At 43.6% G+C, this 25,096-nt stretch overlaps 1 protein-coding gene, 1 long non-coding RNA gene and 1 pseudogene across 2 annotated transcripts; 1 reads left to right on the top strand and 2 right to left on the bottom strand.

Annotated features, from left to right (window-relative positions):
- Window positions 1-389: 389 nt before the first annotated feature.
- LOC109784843 (uncharacterized) lies at window positions 390-1,263 on the bottom strand. The gene is made up of 2 exons (XM_020343448.1): window positions 838-1,263; window positions 390-677 (listed from the first exon to the last, which is right to left on the bottom strand). The coding sequence occupies exons 1-2, from the start codon at window positions 1,261-1,263 to the stop codon at window positions 390-392; spliced, it is 714 nt and encodes a 237-aa protein (XP_020199037.1).
- A 15,351-nt stretch (window positions 1,264-16,614) lies between these two features.
- On the top strand, window positions 16,615-23,608 carry LOC109784848 (uncharacterized). Its single transcript, XR_006665691.2, has 3 exons — window positions 16,615-17,139; window positions 20,718-23,304; window positions 23,378-23,608. It is a non-coding gene; the product is annotated as an uncharacterized lncRNA (long non-coding RNA).
- On the bottom strand, window positions 17,666-20,415 carry LOC141023666 (uncharacterized; annotated as a pseudogene).
- Window positions 23,609-25,096: the final 1,488 nt, after the last annotated feature.

Below are 25,096 nucleotides of genomic sequence, written 5' to 3'. Positions count from 1 at the left end.
CCATTACATGCTCGGTTTGTAATAATACTAGAGAGTAACATTTTAAGCATTACAACCAAAAGGAGTAGATAAATAAATAGGTAATTAAGCTTGCATTGTTGACATGGGGTTGTTCGACAAATCTTGGACTTAGGGTAGCACAACTCCAACAAAAGGTCAAATGGCAAGCGATGTTGCTTCAAAGAGTAAGTTCCTACAAAAGATATATCATCAGTACAAGCAAGGTATGCAGCATGGATGTGTATATTGTACAACAAATTAGCTTACAACACTAAACACAAGCAATAACTCGTGGAACTTAGGAAGGAGTGTTTAAACACAAGCAATCAGCGTCTGGAGTACAATTTAATCTATAAACATATCTAAAACTTGTACCAAAGATGACTTACCTACGCCAGTGGAGGAAATTCATTGTCCGCGTAACCAACCCCTAAGTGAGATGGTTCCTCCATAATCCTATTGAATACCGCCGTCATCTTTGACATCATCTCAGACCTCTTGTCCTTCAAGATGGACTGCCTCATCTCCAAAATACAGAGTTTGGCATGCCAGAGGGCCCTCTGGGCACACCTGTCACGAGCAGCTGCCTCATCCCTCTCTTGTTGTGTACCATAAGCAGCTTGATATGGGACTCTCTGTGGGGCTGTTCCATGCTCAAAGCTAGGATCTTCTGGGAACTGATAATGAGAAAAACGTAATACTAAGCAAACATAGCAGATGCAGATGTGATGGCTTATAACATGGGAACGAGCAAACATGTAGGCAAGCGAATTTCATAAGATGTAGTCAACAAAACTGGTTTAAAGTGATGTTTATCCCAAAAGAAAGAGAACGTACGGGAGGATGTGGATAGATGACTTGCTGTACTCCCCGGTTTCTTTCGTTAAGTGGAGGTCCGTGAGGTCCCAGCTGATCCATCTCATCATCATTCTTGAGCACAAGGACCTTCAATACTGAGATGCTTGCGTCAACTTCCAGCATCTCTTTATCAGTCCGCTGCAGGGTTGCGGCAAGCATGTTTTTGAAGGACCTCTCTAATACCCCCTTGGTCTTAGTCTTGCACTCCAACAACTCTGGATTCACAAGTATGAATCCATGCCTTCCTGGACGGGTCCTCTCACCGATCTTTGCTGCTTCTTCGAGGGGGGCTTCCTCATGCAACTGAAATTGAACCTGACCAGCTTGATTCATCTGAGTGATCTGTAGACCTTGAAGCGCAGCGTCAACATCAGCAAGGCTGGAAACTAGTCTGACTTGGGCCATGGTGGGATATCCTTCCTGTAAAAGAAACAACTTTCTTTATAGCGACGGCCATGGAAGAAGGGTGGGAAGAAGAAGAAACAACAGGGGCAAATCAGATTGGGGTGGGGTGTAGGAGCAAAAAGAACGACAGCCAAACATTGGGGTAGATCCCAGGAAAATCACACAAAAGATGATCCCAGTTCAGGAACACTTCTACTCCTACACCAGATCTTCAACCCCTTCACCCCCTCAAAAAATTTCTTCAACCCCTTCACCCTCATCAACTCTTTCATGGGAAATCGAAATGCATCCGAAAACTAGACACAAAAATAAGAAACAACAAGAAATCTGGAATGTGTGAACCCTTGCAGTTGTGAAACTTTCAAATTACAGAAACTTTGAAGTCTAGAATCAAGAATTAGAGCGGCAAAAAAGCATGGAAATCACACTATAAACCAGAAACATTCAGAAATTGACAAAAATTCAGGTCTAAAGTTTCATACAAAAACAAGGTTGCAAATAGTACACAGAAAATAATCAGAGCCTTCACACTCTAAGGAAATGACACTACAAGTACCCAGTGTTTGCAAAAACTGGTTAACTTTCACAGTAAATTACCAAGAATTATAGTGTAAGAGACCAAGAATTACAGTGTAAGTTCCCTACACATGAAATGACACTGCAAATACCCAGGGATTTACACTTACAAAACTTGGTCACTTACACTGTAAACACCTAAGAATTACAGTGAAACTGCTCTAGAATTATAGTGAAAACCCCTAGAGATCACACTGAAAGTGACCAAGATTTACAGTGTAAAACCTCCTATAAATTACATAGTACATACACAGTAATTACATTTCAAGCACACAAGGAATTGCACACTATAAATTGCACTAAATTACAGTGTAAGTGACCAGGAATTACAGTGTTAAACCCTTACAAAATTACAAATTACAGTGTAAAATACCAATAATTACACTGCAAGAACCCAATGCTTGTAATTACAGTGCAAGTGACCAAGAATTACATCGTAAAACCTCTACAAAATACAGTATATATACAAAGGAATTACACAGCAGGTACCCATGGATTAAACTGTAATACCCAAGAATTACAGTGAAAGTGCTTACAGTGTAATACCCTCGAAAAATATAGATAAAATACACAGGGAATTAGAATGAAATTATGAAGGGATTTGCAGTGATGAAGTTATGTTGTTAAAATCCACTAAATTACAATGAAACTTCAGAGCCACTCCACTATAATTTACAGTGTTAGTTCCGAGGATACACTGGGAATACCCCAACTATTGACAACAAAAATACATAAAGTTAAAAACAAAGGAAGAAGACCAGGAATATTTCAATTTCTACTCGTGCGTATAGGATAAGAAATAACTACCGTAGACATAGGATAAGAACCATCGTTCGCAAAGTCGTTAGGCACAAAAGGTTCTCACCCACAGAATCTGTACTCTCAAGAGATGATACTAACGGAACGTCCTGATGGGAGACTTTTCGTAGCCTACCCATTAACTAAACCTATAAATAGAATACACGAAGGAGGAAAAAAGAATAGAAGTGAAATAATAGAACGAAGCTCCATACACTTCAGTAAAGAGTACACATGAACAGCTAATGCAACGCTATCTACCAAAACCATCGTCAACCTAAAACCGGACCTCACTCAATACTACTGCAACAGAGACACACTAGCATACGAGAAGAAGAAAATAAAAAGCAAGAAACTAGATGAATTACAGTCCTAAAAGCATGCCAACTATAATGTAATATCAGAGGTAAACCCACTGACCTATCTAACAAATACTCTGTATGCCCTACAACAATTATAGTGCTGAAGCATTCAAATTATAGTGTAATTCTGTGGTAAATCACAGTGTAAGCCCTCAATTCAAAGGTAAAATCCATTGTAATCTATTTGACAAATACTTACAACAATTACAGTGTTGAACCATACAAAATACAGTGTAAAACTGTGGTAAACTACAGTGTAAGCCCTACCACAATTCAGGTGTAAATCCACTGTAATCTATATGACAAATACCTACAACAATTACAGTTCTGAAGCATATAAATTACAGTGAAAATATGGGGTATATTACAGTGATGAAGCATAGAAAGTAGTCTATCTGAAAAATACTAAAAGCCTACAACAATTACAGTCCTGAACCATGCGAATTACAGTGTAAAACTGTGATATAGCACAGTGTAACGATGCAACAATTACAGTTATTAATAAGCATATAAAACACAATGAAAATCTGGAGTATATTACAATGCAAATCTAGGGTTGGTAAATTACAGTGCAATTTTAAGCAATATTACATAAGAATCCTGTCCTATATCACAGTGTAAATCAGAGTTAAATTCCACTGAAGTTGAATGACATGACAATTAACATGAACAGATGCATTTCAAGTACATCATACTAGTAGTGGGATGGTAGAACTCACATGCACAGGCAAAGGAACAGCCAGATGAATCCCAAACCTAGAAATACCACCAACAAGCAACCAACAAACCATACGTGCACATGTACAACAAAATCACAAACCCTGACACTAGAAATGGTAGAAGTAGAGATACACAGCGCGAGCCAGACGAATCAAATACAAAATCTTAAACAGCGGAAATCAGAAACCCTAACCCACAATCAGATGACCAACATGTCAGCAAAGCTAGAAAAAAGAGCAAGAGCATAACAAAACGAGAACACCTAAAACCTTACAGGGGAATCTCCTATAAATGACGCAAGCAGACGGACATCCATGGGGAACTAGTCAAAGCACAAAGCAGAAGCAGCCACTAAATCTAAATCTACAAGAAGAAGGCATCAAAAATACGACTAGCAACAATCCACAGCCCTAGATACGTAAGGTACAAGAAGAGAGACAAGGCAAATCAAACGCGAGAAAGATGGAAGGGCACGCCACTTATAGGAGAAATAAATCATTTTATTTTGTGTCACATAGAACTGATGCTATTTTTGTATTATGGCTTGCCCCGAGTCCCGATAGTGTCATTGTCAAGTTGTGAATGGATGTAGCTTAAAGTTCTAGGCAGAAGTTCAACTTAACAGTCTCTGCTGAAACACTGGTATATTAAACAAGTGGTGAGAGAAGGCAAATCTCTAAATGGGTATTTGAGATCTGGTGGGGGATTGTTAGAATTAATGGGCTAGGCCCATAGCAATTTCTGAAATCTCAAAGCCCATGTGTAAAATGGCAAGTGGTGGTGCTAAGTTTAGTCCCACCCCGGAAGTTGAAGAAGAGTTGGACCTTTTTATATAGTGGGTTCTCTCCACCACTCTAAGTGGTGTGTGAGAAGAGAAAGGGAAAACCACACGCGCGCTCGCTCGCCTTGCCTGGCCGGGCCGTGGCGAGGCGAGGCGTACATGCGACATGCGCGTGAATGGTCCGCCGAAATCCGGTCCGTCTCCTTGCAGGAGCGCAGCTTCCTTTTGCCGTTTTATTTTTATGTCTTGGCAGACAAGTTTTTGATTTCTAAGTATACGAATTAGAAACCGAGTCGGTTTGGGATTGTGGTCGCGACACAATACCGCCTCTGGTCCTAATATATATATACAGCTACCGGCTGTGGCCAGAGACACACCGAAAAACACCTAGGGTTTTGCCTCATCTCACAACTTGCGCCGCCATCGTAGTCTACTCCATCCCCAACGCCGGCGTGCATCGGCGCGTGGGAGAGCAGGTCTCCGGAACCGTTCGTCTTTGCGATCCTGCACCGGGAGAGGACGAATTAGGTTTTTGGGAAGCGCTGTGCGCGGCTGCTCAAATTCGTCATCACGGGTCGTCTTCCGTCCAAGTCGGGCGGTGCTACTCATCGTCGTATTCATCGCCATCAGCAGCAGATCGTCGCCAACATCGTCATCAACACTGTCGCACCCATAATAGCTAACGATCAGTACGTCCAACATCCTCTGTTCATGTCTGTTTCTACAGCTATTGTTACGTGTTTGCTGCTGTTATGCATGTCTTGCTGTTCTTCTAGTTTGCTAGATTATTGCATGCTAGTATCTCTTCTAGTCATGAATTATTTACTGGAATTAATCATGAACTTGCCTAATATTCCAACAATCCAAAAACCTAATTATAGGCAATTTCCTGAGTTAACTATGGCTGGATTCGCTGATGCACTGAGGCCGGATAAGTTTACCGGTGTGCACTTTAAGAGGTGGCAGGTGAAGACCACGCTCTGGCTTACTGCTCTGAAAGTTTTCCACGCTAGTGTTGGTGCTCCAGAGGGAATGACCGACAAAGATCGGAGAAAATTCCAGGAAGCCGATACTATGTTTGTGGGATGCATTCTGAGTGTTCTTGCTGACCGTCTGTGTGATGTGTACATGCACATAAATGACGGAAAGATTCTGTGGGATGCACTGAATGCAAAATTCGGTGCAACAGATGCAGGCAGTGAACTGTACATCATGGAGAGTTTTCATGACTACAAGATGGTGAATAACCGTTCTGTGGTTGAACAAGCTCATGAGATACAGTGCATTGTGAAGGAACTTGAACTCCTTAAATATGTTCTATCCGACAAATTCGTGGCTGGGTGCATGATTGCAAAGTTGCCTCCTTCATGGAGGAATTTCGCCACAACTCTGAAGCATAAGAGACAGGAGATATCAGTTGAAAATATGATTGCATCTCTTGATGTTGAAGAAAAAGCTCGGGCTAAAGATACTACTGAAAAAGGAGGTGAGGTTCAGCCTACTGCTAACATGGTGCAGAGGTACCCACAGAACAAGAACAAAGGGAAGAACAAACCTGTTTTCAACAAGCCTACCAAGACTATTACCTTCAAGAAGAAGTTCAACAAGGCTGAACTAGAGTGCTACGCCTGTGGGAAGCCTGGACACTTTTTCAAGGAATGCCCTGAACGTGCAGACCGCAGAGGGAAAACAAGCTCCAAGACTGTCAACATGGTGACCGCTAGCAATACTGATGGGTATGGTAATTTACCTATTGTGCTTTCAGTATTTCAATCATCTTCGTGGTGGATTGATTCGGGTGCTAACGTTCATGTGTGTGCTGACATCTCCCTGTTTACTTCTTATCAGGTCGCAAGGGATTCTTCCGTCCTAATGGGGAATGGGTCACATGCTTCTGTTCGTGGCATTGGCACGGTGGATCTGAAGTTTACTTCGGGAAAGATCGTGCAACTAAGGAACGTGCAGCATGTCCCTACTATGAACAAGAATCTAGTTAGCGGCTCCCTTCTATGTCAAGATGGATTTAAGGTAGTTTTAGAGTCCAATAAAGTAATCGTGTCAAGATTTGGACAATTTATAGGAAAAGGCTATGAGTGCGGAGGCTTGTTCCGCTTTTCTCTTTCAGATTTTTGCAATAAGTCAATAAACCAAATTTGTGCTAGTGTTAATGATGATGCAAGTATTTGGCACTCTCGTTTATGTCATATTAATTTTGGTTTAATGTCTCGGCTATCCAGCATGAGTTTAATTCCGAACTTCACAGTTGCCAAAGGTTCTAAGTGCCATAGTTGTGTGCAATCTAAGCAACCTCGAAAGCCTCATAAGGCTGCCGAGGAGAGAAACTTGGCACCTCTAGAACTCATCCATTCTGATCTTTGTGAGATGAATGGTGTGTTGACAAAAGGTGGAAAGAGATATTTCATGACTTTGATTGATGACGCGACTAGATTTTGCTATGTTTATTTGTTGCAAACTAAAGATGAAGCATTAGACTACTTTAAAATCTATAAAGCTGAAGTTGAAAATCAACTAGAGAGAAAGATCAAGCGTCTTAGGTCCGATCGTGGTGGAGAGTATTTTCCAAAGTTTTTGATGAATTTTGTGAGGAACATGGTATTATTCATGAGAGGACGCCTCCCTATTCACCTCAATCAAATGGAGTGGCCGAGAGGAAAAACCGCACATTGACTGACTTGGTGAATGCCATATTAGACACTGCTGGTTTATCTAAGGCATGGTGGGGGGAGGCTCTATTGACTTCATGTCATGTCCTGAATAGAGTTCCCAACAATAATATGGAGAAAACCCCTTATGAGGAGTGGGTTGGGAGAAAACCATCACTTTCTTATTTGCGCACTTGGGGATGTTTGGCAAAGGTCAATATTCCTATTCCTAAGAAACACAAACTTGGACCAAAGACAGTGGATTGTGTCTTTCTAGGGTATGCTCAACGGAGCATTGCTTATAGGTTTTTAGTGGTAAAATCTGAAGTACCTGATATGCATGTTGATACTATAATGGAATCTCGTGATGCAACATTTTTTGAGAACATATTTCCTATGAAAGATATGCATAGCATTGCTAGATTTTCTTCTGAGATAATTCCTAAATCTAGTACAACTGATGAATATTTCGAACAATCACATGAGGAAGTCCTTGAGAAGGATAACAATGAAGTTCCTAGAAGGAACAAGAGACAAAGGATTGCAAAATCCTTTGGTGATGATTTCATTGTATACCTTGTGGACGACACACCCAAGACGATTGCAGAAGCATATGCATCTCCGGATGTAGATGATTGGAAAGAAGCTGTTCATAATGAGATGGACTCAATTCTTTCTAATGGAACTTGGGAACTAACTGATAGACCATATGGTTGTAAACCCGTGGGCTGTAAGTGGGTGTTCAAAAAGAAACTAAAGCCTGATGGTACTATTGATAAGTACAAGGCGCGGCTAGTGGCCAAGGGCTACACTCAGAAAGAAGGCGAAGATTACTTTGACACCTATTCACCCGTTGCTAGAATGACCACCATTCGAGTGTTACTTTCCTTGGCTGCCTCTTATGGTCCTATCATTCATCAAATGGATGTAAAGACAGCTTTTCTCAATGGAGAGTTGGAAGAGGAGATCTATATGGATCAGCCTGACGGGTTTGTGGTAAAGGGTGAAGAGAGAAAGGTGTGCAAGTTGTTAAAATCTTTGTATGGTCTGAAACAGGCACCTAAGCAATGGCATGAGAAGTTTGAAAGAACTCTGACTTCTGCAGAATTTGTCATTAACGAGGCTGATAGGTGTGTTTACTATCGCCATGGTGGGGGCAATAGTGTCATATTATGTTTGTATGTGGACGACATACTGATCTTTGGTACAAACATTAATGCAATTAATGAGGTCAAGTCTTTTCTATCAAAAAGTTTTGACATGAAAGATCTGGGAGAAGCCGATGTAATTCTAAACATCAAACTTATTAAGGATGAGAGTGGGATTACATTAACGCAATCTCACTATGTTGAGAAGGTCTTGAACCGATTCGGTTTTATGGATAGCAAGCCCTCTCCAACACCTTATGATCCCAGCGTGACACTCAGAAAGAACAAGAAAGAAACGAGAGATCAATTAAGATACTCTCAAATTGTCGGTTCACTCATGTACCTAGCTAGCGCTACAAGACCAGATATCTCTTTTGCTGTGAGCAAACTGAGTAGGTTCATGTCCAACCCGGGTGATGATCATTGGCATGCACTAGAAAGGGTCTTGCGCTATCTGAGAGGTACTATGAGTTACGGAATTACTTATTCAGGGCATCCTGCTGTGCTAGAAGGATATAGTGATTCAAATTGGATCTCCGATGTTGATGTACTTTACGCAACAAGTGGGTATGTATTTACTCATGGTGGTGGCGCGGTGTCATGGAGGTCTTGCAAGCAAACCATATTGACAAGGTCAACTATGGAAGCAAAATTAACTGCTTTGGACACAGCTACTGTTGAGGCAGAATGGCTGCGTGAGCTCTTGATGGACTTGCCAGTTGTTGAAAAACCTGTACCGGCTATTCTTATGAATTGTGATAACCAAACGGTTATCGCTAAAGTGAACAATTCTAAAGATAATGCAAAGTCATCAAGACACGTGAAGAGACGTTTGAAGTCTGTCAGGAAGTTGAGAAACTCCGGAGTAATAACTGTTACGTATATACAAACAGACAAAAACCTGGCAGATCCCTTTACAAAGGGACTATCACGAAATGTGATAGATATTGCATCGAGGGAGATGGGTATGAGACCCATAGATGTTACACCATAGTAGTAACCCAACCTTTGTGATCGGAGATCCCGTGAATTAGGATCTGGGAAGAACAAGCTATTGGTTAACTGAGGAGAGTAATAACTTATGATCGTCTCCAAGTGAAGATGCAAAACTCTCAGAGCTGTAAGGCTCAGATCTGTAAGGCAGGTTGGCAACATGCCTTAATGTGGTTCTATTGGCTATAATTAGCAAAGATGCTGTCCTACAGAGCAGTCTTGAAAGAACACACCTATATGAGTTCTGACTGTAAACGTCGCAGTCTATGAGATTTGGGTGATCTCTAGTAAGCTCACGAAGAGACCAGGGAGTATGACGTATAAGCTCCAAACCGCGGGGTAGCCTACTGGCAGTCAGGTACTGGTTAAGACTTTGAGTGAAACCTGTTCACACAAAACTAGCAATTCAAGGCATAGTCCATTGTCAAGTTGTGAATGGATGTAGCTTAAAGTTCTAGGCAGAAGTTCAACTTAACAGTCTCTGCTGAAACACTGGTATATTAAACAAGTGGTGAGAGAAGGCAAATCTCTAAATGGGTATTTGAGATCTGGTGGGGGATTGTTAGAATTAATGGGCTAGGCCCATAGCAATTTCTGAAATCTCAAAGCCCATGTGTAAAATGGCAAGTGGTGGTGCTAAGTTTAGTCCCACCCCGGAAGTTGAAGAAGAGTTGGACCTCTTTATATAGTGGGTTCTCTCCACCACTCTAAGTGGTGTGTGAGAAGAGAAAGGGAAAACCACACGCGCGCACTCGCTCGCCTCGCCTCGCCTCGCCTTGCCGGGCCGTGGCGAGGCGGCGCGTACATGCGACATGCGCGTGAATGGTCCGCCGAAATCCGGTCCGTCTCCTTGTAGGAGCGCAGCTTCCTTTTGCCGTTTTATTTTTATGTCTTGGCAGACAAGTTTTTGATTTCTAAATATACGAATTAGAAACCGAGTCGGTTTGGGATTGTGGCCGCGACACAATACCGCCTCTGGTCCTAATATATATATATACAGCTACCGGCTGCGGCCAGAGACACACCGAAAAACACCTAGGGTTTTGCCTCATCTCACAACTTGCGCCGCCATCGTAGTCTACTCCATCCCAAACGCCGGCGTGCATCGGCGCGTGGGAGAGCAGGTCTCCGGAACCGTTCGTCTTTGCGATCCTGCACCGGGAGAGGACGAATTAGGTTTTTGGGAAGCGCTGTGCGCGACTGCTCAAATTCGTCATCACGGGTCGTCTTCCGTCCAAGTCGGGCGGTGCTACTCATCGTCGTATTCATCGCCATCAGCAGCAGATCGTCACCAACATCGTCATCAACACTGTCGCACCCATAATAGCTAACGATCAGTACGTCCAACATCCTCTGTTCATGTCTGTTTCTACAGCTATTGTTACGTGTTTGCTGCTGTTATGCATGTCTTGTTGTTCTTCTAGTTTGCTAGATTATTGCATGCTAGTATCTCTTCTAGTCATGAATTATTTACTGGAATTAATCATGAACTTGCCTAATATTCCAACAGGAGCTGTCCATGTGGCGACTCCTCACCCGGCCAAGAAGGCAGGCAAGACCCCAGCAACCAGCGACAAGTCGCCCAAGTCTGGAGGGTCGGTCGCGTGCAAGTCGTGCAGCAAGTAAGTTCTTCTCCTGTGCTATATATTTCTGTTTTGACAGATGACTGTGGATTCCAGTGTTGCTAACTTGGTGAATCTCTCTTGATTGATTTTGCGCAGGACATTCAACAGCGAGGGTGCTCTAGCTTCGCACTCCAAGGCCAAGCACGAGGCCAAGTGAAGAGGAGAGGAAGATGTTGGCTGGCTGGCTGGCTCCAGTTACTATTATTTTGATCTGTCTGCCTGATGAGATTATTATCGTTATGCTGCCTGCTGTGTTAGGCTCTCTACTTATATATCTTATGTTGTCGTACGTGTTCCCTACCTACCTTACCTAGCCTGATCCTGATGGAAGAGAAGGGAAGGGAAAAGGGAGAAACCGTTGAGCTGTTAGTTCGTCGTTGAATCGAACAAAAAAGCCGCTGTGATTCGGAATTGGAATTGGAATTGGTTGGTGGAATGCTATGGTAGTATGGTCGTCGTTATTTTGAATGAATGAATGAATCCTGTCCTGTGTGGTTTGTGATGCCATGCATATTTTTGGCTTGTTTCTTGGTGTGTTTGATCTGGATGATGGTAGTTGTTTCAGGGTTTAATGTTGAGGTGAAATGTTACAAAATCTTTTGCTTCTGAGATATGCAACAAGTTATAGATATGATAAATTTCTCTAGTTAATTCTGTCTAATGTTACATCCAAGTAGCATACTTTATAAGCAAAAAAATCTACATTTTCTTGACGACATTGGCCGGGTTGGGCTACCTGCCAGGCTTGATATTTATACCGTGAAAAAAAGAAGAAATGCTTGTGAATATTGGGCTGGCTTTCCCTTCCCTTGTAGTAGTATTCTCTTGACAAGAAAGAAAGAAAGAAACTTGAGTGGCCAGGCAGCAGAAGAACATTCTATAGCAGGAAAGTAGAAGAACATTCTTTCCCATGATTTGCATCTAGCTGCGGAAATTGTCGCCTTTTCCAACTCCAATGATGAAACTTACAGCAGATTTTGCACCCCTTCCCATTACTGTTCCACCAACACTCCCTCCACCTCTTGCAGCAGATTTTGCACCACTCTAGCATGCAACACTGCTTCCAGTCCACCTACTGGAATTAATATTGGTTGTAGCATAGCATTGCATTGCTTGCCCCTCTTTTAACTCTCCTCTTCTTGCAGTACCACTAGTTTCTCCCTCATCTAGAGCCTTTTCCGCCTTCAAAAAATAAATAAAAGAGCCTTTGCCTCTGGCTGATCCTTTCCTTCCCCTCCTAGGCTAGGCTAGGCTAGGCTAGATAGATGTAGCACTAGTACTTGATCTTCTTGTCTCTCTCAGGAATGGTGCATCAACTAACTAGTAACAAATCCTGGGTGACATTTCTGGCAATATATATAATGGACCGACCAGCCAGGTGGTGTGACCGACTTTTGAAACATGCATGCATGCATGCATGGATTCTCTCCTAACAAGTATGCAGAGAGAGCACCCATCCATTCAAACAAAATGAAATAAACCATGCATGTAATATCAAGTTAGCTACCTCTTGTCTCATCTCATTCTATAAAAACCACACAATATTGTTACAAACACTTACTCTATATATAAACTTAAAAAAGGACAACAAATCCGTATCAATACCATACTGTTAAAGCAAATGTAATCTGTACCATGAACACACACAATATTTCTTTCTTTACGACACATCAGCATGAAATTTGTACAAGCTGAACAAACACTATATTTCTTTCTTTATTGCATAGCAACAAACTCTGAAACTCTGCTCCAAATCAAGTGACAAACCATACATGCACACTGTTCCAAATCTGAAACTCTGAGACAAGTCTGAAACTACTCTGGAAATGTTAATTCTGAACCAACAGATCTTCTGTGTTTCTCGCACTTATTACTACCGATGCGGATCTTCGACTACAATCAAGAGGGAGCATTCAGTCTGAACCAAAACAAAAGCAAATTTTCTGGATTTAATTCGCATCATGGGCAAATCAAAAGTAATATTCTCAAAACTAACTAGAACTGTACATATGAACATATATATATATGTTAGAGTTATAATATAGGTCATGTAGCCCTTTGTATTTATCCCGTTGTATAAGGGGTTTTCTGCATATGTTCCACACCTGTACATGTATATATATCGGCCTATGGCCTTATGGGAATACATGTTGCTTATTCCTAACATGGTATTAGAGCCCTAGGGTTTCTTTTCGCACGCCGCAACTCGTGCTCGATCCCGTCGTGACGGCCGCCGCTGCTCCAATCCGCTGCCCCGGCCTGAAGCGCTCTCCCGCCTGCTCGTCGCTCTACACGCGCCGGGTGCTCGTGGTCCGCCTGTCTCCCGTCTGCTCGTGGGCTTCTGCGGGCTTCCGACCGGTGCCCGTGGTCTTCCGCCCGTCACAGCTGCCTGCTCCTCTCTCGCCCGATCGAGTTGTTCCTCGTCCCGCCCTGCAGGTCACCGCCAGGCCGGCTCACCGCTGGATCGCCAGGACCGCGTGATCCCCGTGCCGCACTCGCGCCCTCTGTTGCCGATCTCCGCCGCACTCGCGTCCCCGCCGGATCCCAGGCGCCGTCCTCGCCGGATTCCGCCTGGGTACATGCAGCCACCACCTGGGTATTCTGTTCCTGATGGCATGGTGTGTCGTCTTCGTCGCTCTCTCTATGGCCTTAAGCAAGCCCCTCGCGCCTGGTTTGAGCGTTTTGCCTCTGTGGTTACTACTGCTGGTTTTTCAGCAAGCGCTCATGATCCAGCATTGTTTATTCACCTTTCTCCTCGTGGCCGGACTCTTCTTCTTCTCTATGTTGATGATATGGTCATCACTGGGGATGACCCTGAGTATATTGCCTTTGTAAAGGCCTGTCTTAGTGAGCAGTTTCTTATGTCTGATCTTGGACCTCTTCGCTACTTTCTTGGGATTGAAGTCTCTTCTACCTCTGATGGCTTTTTTATATCCCAGGAAAAGTATATCCAGGATCTTCTTGCTCGTGCTGCTCTTACTGACGAGCGCATTGTTGAGACTCCTATGGAGCTCAATGTTCACCTCCGTGCTACTGATGGTGATCCTCTCCCTGACCCGACGCGTTATCGTCATCTTGTTGGCAGTCTTGTTTATCTCGCTGTCACTCGTCCGGACATCTCTTATCCGGTTCATATTCTGAGTCAGTTTGTCTCTGCTCCCACATCGGTTCACTATAGTCATCTCCTTCGTGTTCTCCGATATCTTCGGGGCACGATCTCTCACCGTCTGTTCTTTCCTAGCTCCAGTTCCTTACAGCTTCAGGCCTATGCGGATGCTACGTGGGCTAGTGATCCTTCTGATCGCCGTTCACTTTCTGCTTACTGTGTTTTTCTTGGCGGTTCTCTCATTGCCTGGAAGACGAAGAAACAGATTGCAGTTTCCCGTTCGAGTGCTGAGGCTGAGTTGCGAGCCATGGCTCTTTTGACGGCAGAGGTGACTTGGTTACGGTGGTTACTTCAGGATTTTGGTGTTTCTGTCACTACACCGACTCTGCTCTTATCTGACAGTACAGGTGCTATTAGCATTGCGCGCGATCCTATGAAGCATGAGCTCACCAAGCATATTGGTGTTGATGCTTTCTATGTGCGCGCTGCTGTGCAGGATCAGGTTATTGCTCTTCAGTATGTGCCTTCCGAGTTACAGTTGGCGGATTTCCTGACGAAGGCCCAGACTAGAGCACAACATGGCTTTTATCTCTCCAAACTCAGTGTTGTTCCTCCACCATGAGTTTGAGGGGGGGTGTTAGAGTTATAATATAGGTCATGTAGCCCTTTGTATTTATCCCGTTGTATAAGGGATTTTCTGCATATGTTCCACACCTGTACATGTATATATATCGGCCTATGGCCTCATGGGAATACATGTTGCTTATTCCTAACTATATATATATATATATATATATATATATATATATATATATATATATATATATATCACACAAATTAAAGATGATAACAGATTGTGAACCATACGCCCCCCAAAGCCAGACATTTTATCTCACTTTCACAAGGATCAAAACCCCTCCCTAGGCGGCTGGAGACAGTGACCAAACCAATGCATCAAGAGAGTTGTTAGACCGTTGACGTACAAGTATCAGATCAGTATGGTGGAGGATGAAAACTTACTTTTGCAGCTAAGCTACAAGCAGTGCAACAAGGTGCATGATGTCATGGGCATGGCAGGAGGGATAAAATTCCATATATAATCCTTTCAAGAGATGGTATTAATTTTTTTTAATTATAAAGAAGGTACTCAGGCAACGTGCTACAAATTTACTGAAGGTGACAAAGGGACTTGCTCATATCATGCATGTAGTATTACAGAACAGTGAGATAATCTGGGTAAACGAAGCCTCCAGATTTAGTGCGAATCTTGAATTCCTGCTCTCCACGTTGCTCAGGGATTGCAATCTTCTTGTGTGCTGTCTTGTCCTCCTGCTGTACAAGAAGAGATAGAGAGCTGTCCTCCTTCATCATTTGATAGGTTTTCAAGGTTATGTAAGCCTTCTTTGGCAAATAAATCTCATCAGCTAGGAGGTCATAATCCCGAGAGTACCGAATGCGCTTGCGAGATCTCCAGTTCAACGAACAGAAGCTCCCACCGTTATTATGCAGAGAAGAGCAGAAGATCCCCTTAACGACAACACCACCAGCATTACCATCACCATCACCATTACCATTACCATTACCGGCCGTCGTCGTCTCAGAGGATGATTTTACTGGAATCCCGGTGACGGATAACTTCATGGCAGGATCATCCTTCTCATGGTTGCTAGGAAGGAGCTTGATGCGGTAAGCAGTTAGTAGGGCTGGCTGTTCCTGACCAACGCGAGACCACCATCGGTTGTCCGCAGATGATTCACCCAGGTAGACGCCGGCTGCGGCGTCGTGCGGGGTGGCGCGGCCGACGAAAGGCAGACTCTTGCCGTCATCAACCGTCTGCCACTTGGCCGAGACGGTGTGGAACGCATGGGTGGCATGGCGGGTGGCCGACTTGAGCGACATGAGTAAGTAGGAGCCGACGAGCACATACGAGTGCACGGTGACCATAGGCGGATATCTCAGCTCATGCGGGGCCAGCCGAGACGGAGACGGGAATGGGAAGCAAGGCGGGCTGGGCAGCTCCTCCCAGGAGCAGCCCTGGAGGCGCCCGTCGACGACTCTGGCACTGGACAGGTCCAGGACCTCGAACCAGGGCTCCAGATCCCGTTCTCCCTTGATCTGGGGAAAGGTTGAGAGGGCGTAGATCTTGTCCTCCACGGAAACGAGCGCGGGAGATCCTTTTCGGCTGAGGAGGTCCGGCCCATGGATGAACTCCTCGGCGTCGGCGTCGAAGACGGTGGTGCGGCGGGCGCTGAGCGCGACGATCCACCTGCGGCTGCGGCTGCGGCTGCGGCTGCGTGTGTGCAGGGGCACGTAGGTGATGCCGGCCGTGGCATCCATCGTGGCGACCGGGTGCAGCCGAGAAAATCGGCTATTTGCCACTTTCAATATCGGGCTTGGCAAAACTGCCACTTTCAACATTGGCTTCGTAAAAATGCCACCTAGTTCCTGTACACTTTGATTACCATGTCATTTTTCCTTTTTCAATTACTTTTCTTTTTCTTTTCAATTTTCTGGCACCTGAAAGGACCAAAGTACCCTTGTGTCTTTCTACCTTATCCAATCTGTTTGTGGTCTGCTCTGTATCGGATTGCTCTGAGGCTAGCTTGTTCGTGTCGTCATGGACTCATGGTCCCTCGCCGCCGTACCTCGTTGATCCCCGCGCGAGCTACCCAACTCGCCGCCCTAGCTTGACCACGCCTGAGCGAGAGACTGCAAGTCACCGCCGGTGCTCGCCCATGGCTGCGCGCGCCGCGGCAACTCGCCCTCGTCACTGCAGCTCTCCGCCGGCGCTCATCCATGTCTGCACACGCCGGCGCAGTTCGCCCTCACGTCGCGGATGCTTACGCGTGCCAGTGCAGTTCGCCATGGGTGCTCGCGCCCCTTGCGGATGCTTGCGTGTGCCAACACAGCTCGCTGCGGGTGCTCGCCCATGCCTGCGCGCGGCAGCACAGCTCGCCCTCCCCTGCGTGTGTTGGCGCAGCTCGCCCCGCGACATGCCTGAGAAGTGGGTGGCGCTGAACATCAGCATCAGTGGCATGATGGCAGCAGCCGCTGGAGGAGATGGATGCGTGTCAAGTTCTGAAGATGTTGAATGCAAGCAACCTGTAAGTGACGTTTGCTGTAACCTTTAGTTGATGTTGGATTGCAACTTGATAATTACATCAAGAATAGCATGTCATGTTTAAGTTCATGTCCAGAATCAATTGAGCAACAATACGACAAATAAATAATGCCGCAAATTTCAGTCCATAAGCTACTTGCCACAATATCTTCTTTTGCACTTACTGTAGCTTATTCAGAGACAAGAAATGGAATTGTGACTAGAAAAAGTATGCAGACCTCAAATTTTAGTACATTGGCAAGGGAGAGACATATAGACACTTCAACCATGATTGATAAATGAATACGGAATGTGTTCACTTCTCACAAAATAAAGTGATGAGTTCACATAATAAGTTCACAGCTCAAAAAATATATGAGCTAACAGCTCAGAGAAATTGGAGAAATTGAGTTCACATAGAAAAAACTACTTGTGGAGTTCACATCTGACATAAATGTAACATTAATTTCATAGAGATCATTCATTCAATTTGTAGCTTCCTTTTTGAAGTCAGCTTCTTTGCTGGAGCTGCAGTAGGCATCCTCCTCTTTGGAGTAAGCTTCTTTGCTGGAGCTGCAGTGGGCATCCTCTCTGGAGTTAGCTTCTTTGCTGGAGCTCCAGTGGGCATGTTCTCTGGAGTAGTTGTGGTTTGTGAAGTACCCTCTCCCAGCAAGAAAGCAAGGCGGCTGCATGTATATATGTTATCACATTGAGATTAATAATTTTCTTCTCATTTTTGCATTGTAGAACGAATAATTATTTTTCATTGCTGATTACCTTCTAGTGACCATGCCTGGGCTGTCTTGTAGTATTTGTTCTCTAGTTGGCCTTTGTGGGGTGCTAGGTTTAGCTGGCCTAGCTTTCGTAACATTCTTTCTAGGCTTCCTCTTCCTGCAATTGAACAAAAAAGTTTATTCTTGGCATGAGTTGATAATTTGAGATTTGGTTGAAAGAATAACACTTGCCTTTTTTTTGTTCCATTTAGTGGACACTTGTAACTAGCTTGCCTATGGCCTTTTTCACCACATTTCTTGCAAGTCACTGGGCCTCTAATCATTTTCTTGCCCTTAGCATTGGTTGGAGCGGTGCTACCATCATTGGAACCGTCATTGACACCATGATTGACACCTTTCTTCTTGTGGCCACCTTCAAGACATCCTTTGATCCTCAATTTCCTATTTCTTCCTTTATTTCTTTTCGCAAGTGGTGCCCCCACGACAAATGGCAGCTCCACTCGTGGCCACTGTGATTTATTTGTCATTGGTTCAATCTCTCTCCCATATGCAGCTATGAATCTGTCCACTGAGTAGTACTCATGCACAAATTGTTCAAGGTCTACTCTCTTCTGTGAGGTCACAAAGGCCAAGACATGCTGACATGGCTTACCAGTGTGCTGCCATTCAAGGCAAGTACACGTCTTTTGATTTAGCATCACAATATGTCTTTCACAATTCTTGCTATTGTCCCACACCTCTGCACTCCAATTAGCAGATTCCACTACTTTCAAGTGCCCCAAACCTCTAGTATTTGCTCTCAGCTGAACCATAATTGCTGGTAGTATCCGTCCAGATGGTAGTCTTTCTCCGATCCTTCTCCTCTTCCTCCACAAAATCATGATCATCTCTCTAACCTTGTAAGCTAGTTCAGCAACAGGTAAGTCCTTAATGTCTCGGATCCAATTGTTAAAAACCTCTGCTACATTATTAGTGATGTAGTCACACTTAATATATGGATTGAAGACACACCTCATCCACTTGAGAGTATGGTACTGACTTAACCAGTTCCATACCTCACTTGATTCTTTAATAATTTTTGTCATATGGTCTGTGAACACATCTTCCCTATAAGCCCTTGCTGCAGGATACATCCTTCCAAACCCATGGAACCTTTTTGCAAAATTCTTCATAAGATGGTAAAAACACTCCCTTTGTTCAGCATTGGGAAACACATTCTTCACCGCATTCTCTAATCCTTTGCAAGCATCTGTGCACACTGCAAGAAGTGGAGGATCTCCTATTGCCTTCTTAAGTTGATTCATAAACCAAGTCCAATTGTTTTCCGTCTCAGATGCTATGAACCCAAAAGCAAGTGGATACATCCAATTGTGACCATCAACTGCTGTAGCCGAGGCTAAATGGCCATTCCACCTTCCATTTAATGCAGTAGAATCTATACTTAGATGTGGCCTACATCCTTCCAGAAAACCATCAATGCATGGTTTAAGTGCACAAAAAACCCGATGAAAGTACACATTACCATCTATTTCTAGTACTTCAATCTCCACAACACTTCCAAGTGACCTCTTGAGTACCTCAGCCTTCCATCTGTATAACATCTCAAAACTCTCTTCCCATTTACCATAAACCTCAGCGAGAGCTTTTTCTTTTCCCCTCCAAACCGTGTCATATGAAATTGTGACAGAGTGTTCTTCGTGCACCTTTTTCTGTAATTCTTTAGCACCCATACTGGGTGAATCTCTAAGGATACTGACAGCCTTGCTAGCAACCCAGTTCTGAGATGGTGTTATGGTCTTCACTCTGCTGCTTGAAATACAATCGTGTTGATCAACTAAGACCGTGACCTGCACATATACAGTTTTAGAAGGAATGGATGTTAGATAGTAAAATAGGACAGACATACACACATACGTAATATATAATTAATAAATGGAGGTTAGATAGTTATCCATATTTCACCTTTATAGTACATTTATCATCCTGTAGGCTGCCAACAATTCTCCAAGGGCAATCTTCACTTGACTTGCAGAACCCTCTAAATCTCTTCTTATCTGACTTCTCCGTGCCTAGATCAAACTCTTCATTGATGGCAAATTGTCTTACTGCTAACCTAAATTCCTTCATTGATGGATACATAGTGCCAAGGTCCATTTTTGGCTGGTCCTTATCATATGTAATCACTACTTCATTTGGTATGGCATCACTAACAGGAATGACAGCACCTTCATTATCGATCCCCTGCTCAACCATTCTACGACGCTTTGGTTCAGTCTTTCTTTTTTCTCTTCTTCGTCATCCTTCAAGCCCAAAATCTCACATAGCTGATCCTCACTCACTAGTTCAATTCTACCTTCATCATCATGTGTCTCTACTATTTGTAAGTTATCCCAGCCAACTTCTATGATAGGTGGTGTTGGTTGTACAGTTGAAGAAGCCTCAACCAATAAATATGGATTATCAGTACTAGTACTGCTACCAAGCGCGACCTCTGAATCATGCCTATTCCAGACAATTAGGAAAACATGAACACAAGACTGAGTTAGTGATCAGATTTCTACAATGCATGTATCTAGCTCAACTTAAATTATGACATCCAATGCAAAAAATATGTGTAATCATCCTCTAGTTCCTCAACATAATTTACTACTTCCCTTTGTAATTAAGTTTACATTATGAACACTGCTTCTGTTGTAAATTGACAGCCTATCACTGCCACCAGGATAACAATGAAAAAACTACCTATGTTTAATTAATGCTTACATTATGAGCGCTACTTCTATTGTAAATTCTTCTCAATAAGATGGTATATCATCATTCTGATTTATACATCAATGGTTATCAATAGGTAGTAGATGAGGGATGATGACTGTGCTTCCCACAGATTCCATACGTCACATCAGGAGCTTTGTTGAACTGGAATCAAACGAACAAACCAAGGGAAAGGTAAAACATAATACCGTCCAGAAAGATTGGGTTCCATGTCGCCACTGCGGTACTGGGTGACGGGCAACACGCGACGCCGAGGAGATCGGCGGCACGTGACGCCGAGGAGATTGGCGGCACACGGCGTTGAGGCAATCAGCGGCGTTGCGACGTCCAGGAGATGGGGGCGGCGTCCAGCCATTGACCCAAGAAGTCTTGGCGACCAGGGATGCGGCAAGCACGGTATTCACGGCGGGCAGCACACACTCGTCCGCTTCAAGTGCTGATCTGATGCCAAAGTACGTGAAGATAGCATCAGGGGTACTTTGGTCCTTTCAGGTGCCAAAAAATTGAAAAGAAAAAGAAAAGTAATTGAGAAGGGAAAAATGGCATGGTAATCAAAGAGTACAGGAACTAGGTGGCATTTTTACGAAGCCAATGTTGAGAGTGGCAGTTTTGCGAAGCCTGATATTGAAAGTGGCAAACTTCCGATTTTCTCGGTGCAGCCGCCTCGCTCTCGGGCTCGGGGAGCACGGGTAGGGGTAGTCCACCTTGTAGAGGGAGGCCACCGCGCGATTGCTGCCGATCAAGATATTTACCACGAAGAAGATCGACCGGCCCTCCCCCTCGCCCTCGGTGGTGGTGCTGCTGCGGATCTGCAGCTGGTTTCCGGTTCCAGCCGACTGTTCCTCGAGCTCATCGCTGCTTCTTGTGTCGCCGCCGTGCAGCATCTTCCTCTTCTTTTTACAGCTCAGGTTTCTGGACACCCCTTATCCTTACCCTCCAACATTGCTTTAAGATCCGTGCTAGACAACTAACTTTGTACATCAGTTTTTCTCTTTTTTGTTTCTTCAAAATAAAACAACATGTGAACTTCAAACTTTGCAAGACACCAAAACGTTCTAACTAGAATGTGAGAAAAAACTTTCAGATTTTTTCGTTAAACATAAATATACGAAATAGATTTTTTGTATTAAAAAATGTACTTTTTAGTATTTATATTGCACGAAAAATTCTAAAAGTTTTTTCCCACATTCTAGTAAGAATGTTTTGTTGAGCTGCCAAGTTTGAAGTTCATATGTTGTTCTATATGGGAGAAACAAAAAAGATAAATGTACTCGCACGAATCGCGATGCAAAAATGAGTGGCTAGATAAGGGAGTGTAGGAAAGCCTATGCTTTCTCAAATGTTAACCCCCTTGCCGCCGTGATTCTTCATCCTCCTATGCTATGCTATGCTACTCGATCGATCGGATCCTAATCCTAGAGTATAGAGAAGAGGACAGGCGACAAGGGTAAACATTTATTTTTGAGACAACAGTATTTTATTTCTTGCTCGCACAGACATCACCTTGGGCCAGGCCCATTTAGCAGCTGTTTGCAGCGTTTTTTCTTTCCAGTTATTTTTCTTTTTTTCTTTCGTTTTATATTTCTCGGGGGGAAACCCTTTTTCGTCGACTATATGCAGATTTATATTTTAGTTTCTGAGCGTTTGTGGGAAGATTACTATTCAGTTTTTGACTATATGGAAATTTCTGTCAGGTTGGAACTTTTTCTAATTTATATTTTCTTATGGAGATTACCTCCGACACACGCTTCAATCTGAAGGTATATGCAAATATACATGTTTTACTGCAAATCATGATGGCTCGCTTCCTTTTTTGTTGAAGTTCCTCTACACTTCCCAAAATGTAATTGTTCCATGTAGATTTTAGGTAAAGAGCATATACTATGGATGCATACATAGATTATTCTGCAGTTTCTTTCGTTTGGTCGATGGCGGATCACTGAAACTGAATAGTGTTAGGAAAATTCTGAACCTTTTCTGCCAGGAAAGAAATTATGGACACTATAGTCTCTTAAGAGAAGGATTTATCTTTGTTGAACGTTCTCGTGCCACTTATGCCCGTCTTAATTGCTTGGCCACGCTGAAGAGTTTCCTGGTGTCACAAGCTTACTCAAAGTATCTCAAATATATGTGAGTTACTGCTATCTAGGTACACACAAGAGGTCTGAAAAAATCAATCAAGGTCTATTGATTTATCTAATCTTCCCTATACAGTGTGTTTGTGTAAAACCCAATTTTACAGCGCATGCTCATCTGTGCTACCTGCGCATCATGGGGTCGACGCCTCCCCAATCGAGGTCCATGCTTCAACGTACAACCTCCGCGCACTCTTTCATAGCGATCTCGACAGAGCTAGCAAATCTCTCTTCCTGACCTTCCCCAATTTCTATATTTTATATCTCAATTTCATTTGCTCATACTCTTTCAAATGTACAGGTTTTCAGTTATGGTTGACCCTTTTGTGCAGCAAATTATATTGGATTCGTTGCAGCAGCCACACATAGACCCGCGCATTAACATCTGTCAGTAAGTTTGGTTATACTTTAAATTTAAATGGCCCCTTATTTATTTATTTATTTGTACATTTATTTTTGAATCTCAATCTTATAGTGGTTGGCAGATAAATCAACCTCGCCAGATGCTGGGTCCATGTTGATGTTGAGGTATCCCTTCATCTCCATCTTATAGTGGCTTTCCGATATTATGATGTTTTGTGATTCTCCCTCTCACTGTCAGCTTGCAGCCTAAAATTCACATGACTCAGAAGCATGCATAGTTGTGCACCAGAGAAGAGAAGGCAAACGAAAATAATTCAGAGGCGCCTAAAAGAAATAGCAGTTTGCTGCAAAAGTTGTTCTGGTGAGAAAAGACTCAAGAGTGAGTCTCATGGTTTATAGGTGTCCTATTTTTTTATGAGATTATGAGTGAACTCACATACTATCTTTTCAGTGCAATATGTTTTTTATGAAATGCACACAATAGTTGCTATCGTTGATTTGATTTAGGTTTGGCAAATGGATGAGATGTCTATATTGTCTCTACGTTGCATTTTTTGCTGATTACCTGTGGCACCCCGGCTCAGAGCAACCGGTTTATCATGCATTGCCAGCCCAGAAACCATGTCTTCTGGCAACACACAACATCTTGGTACAGAAAACAACCGCTTTATTGATGCTAGCGGATCATAGTTTATATTACAACAGGTTGCGAGGCCAAGCGGCACACATGGTGCGGCTGAACAATATGTACATTATTTAGTGAACATAAAGGGGCCTCAATAACAACTACGCGGCAGCGGAACAACGTCGTAGCGGAACTCCATAGCACATGGACACCGATGTAGACACGATCTAGACTCGGACAGCACTCCTTTCCGACGAGACTTTCCTGAAAACTGACATGACACGCCAGGTTAGTACATGGAATGTACCTGCAAGCTCACAACAAGCATAAACATAATGGCAAACAATATCATGATAATTAACCAATTATTAATAATGCAACAATATATCACTAGTAGAAAACAGGGCTTTCGTTCGGGCATGGCAAGCCCATTAGTCCCGGTTCAGTCATGAACCGGGACCCATGGGGGCATTCGTCCCGGTTCGTGAGCCCAGGGGGCCGGCCGGGGCCTCGTGGGCATTGGTCCCGGTTCATATGGAACCATTTGTCCCGTTTCGTGGCACGAACCGGGACTAATGGACCTCGCTCCTGGCCCACAACCATTGGTCCCGGTTCTTGGCATGAACCGGGACAGAAGGCCCGTCTTTAGTACCGGTTCTAGCCACGAACCGGGACAAATGAGCTGCCTATATATACCCCATCGCCGCAGCAGAGCACTCCACAGTGCTCTATTTTTTCTGGCCGTCGAGGGGAGGGCATTTGGGTGCTCTAGCTCACCTCCTATGCACATGAGGTGTTCGATGAAATGTCTGAGCACACTAGTTAATCTTTCTCCTCTCGAAACTCGACCTCCGAGCTCCATTTTCCCCGAGATTTGTCTAGGTTTAGCGATCCATCACATCCCGTCCCCGTCTTCACCGCCGTCGATCGCCCGCGCCGATCTCATCGCCAGCACCACCGTGGTGAGCCTCTTGTTCTTATCTTCTTTCTGAAAGAAAAAAAAAATTCTTACTTCAGATAGATACTTGTCTAATTTTGTTAATTTTATTATTCCTTCTTATTATATAGTGCGATGGTTTTGGTATCCGCCCCCGTCGACCCTCGTCCTGTCTATGATTCGGATGTGGTATATATTATCTTTTTATAACTATTTGGTTCATTTATTGTTTATGACAATTATGCCGACCAACGTGTCATAGATTTTATTTAGCTAGGAGGTGGTTGAACCAGAAATTCCAACCGACCCTATTGTCGAGAGGTTAAATTTAGTTGAAGAATAAAACAATTACTTGAAGGAAAAAAAATTGAGGAGGAGAAGATGATATTGGAGTT

This window comes from Aegilops tauschii, chromosome 1 (genome assembly GCF_002575655.3).
Source record: "Aegilops tauschii subsp. strangulata cultivar AL8/78 chromosome 1, Aet v6.0, whole genome shotgun sequence".
Taxonomy (NCBI): domain Eukaryota; kingdom Viridiplantae; phylum Streptophyta; class Magnoliopsida; order Poales; family Poaceae; genus Aegilops; species Aegilops tauschii.
The sequence above is the reverse complement of the archived record's forward strand: the minus strand, read 5'-3'. Positions and strand labels throughout refer to the sequence as shown.

Bases quoted from the DNA above. Each gene is read 5' to 3' on its own strand.
- LOC109784843 (XM_020343448.1), bottom strand. From the start codon at position 1,263: ATGGCCCAAGTCAGACTAGTTTCCAGCCTTGCTGATGTTGACGCTGCG. The intron at 678-837 runs GTACGTTCTCTT...TCTCATTATCAG, and splicing joins TCATCTATCCACATCCTCCC to TTCCCAGAAGATCCTAGCTT.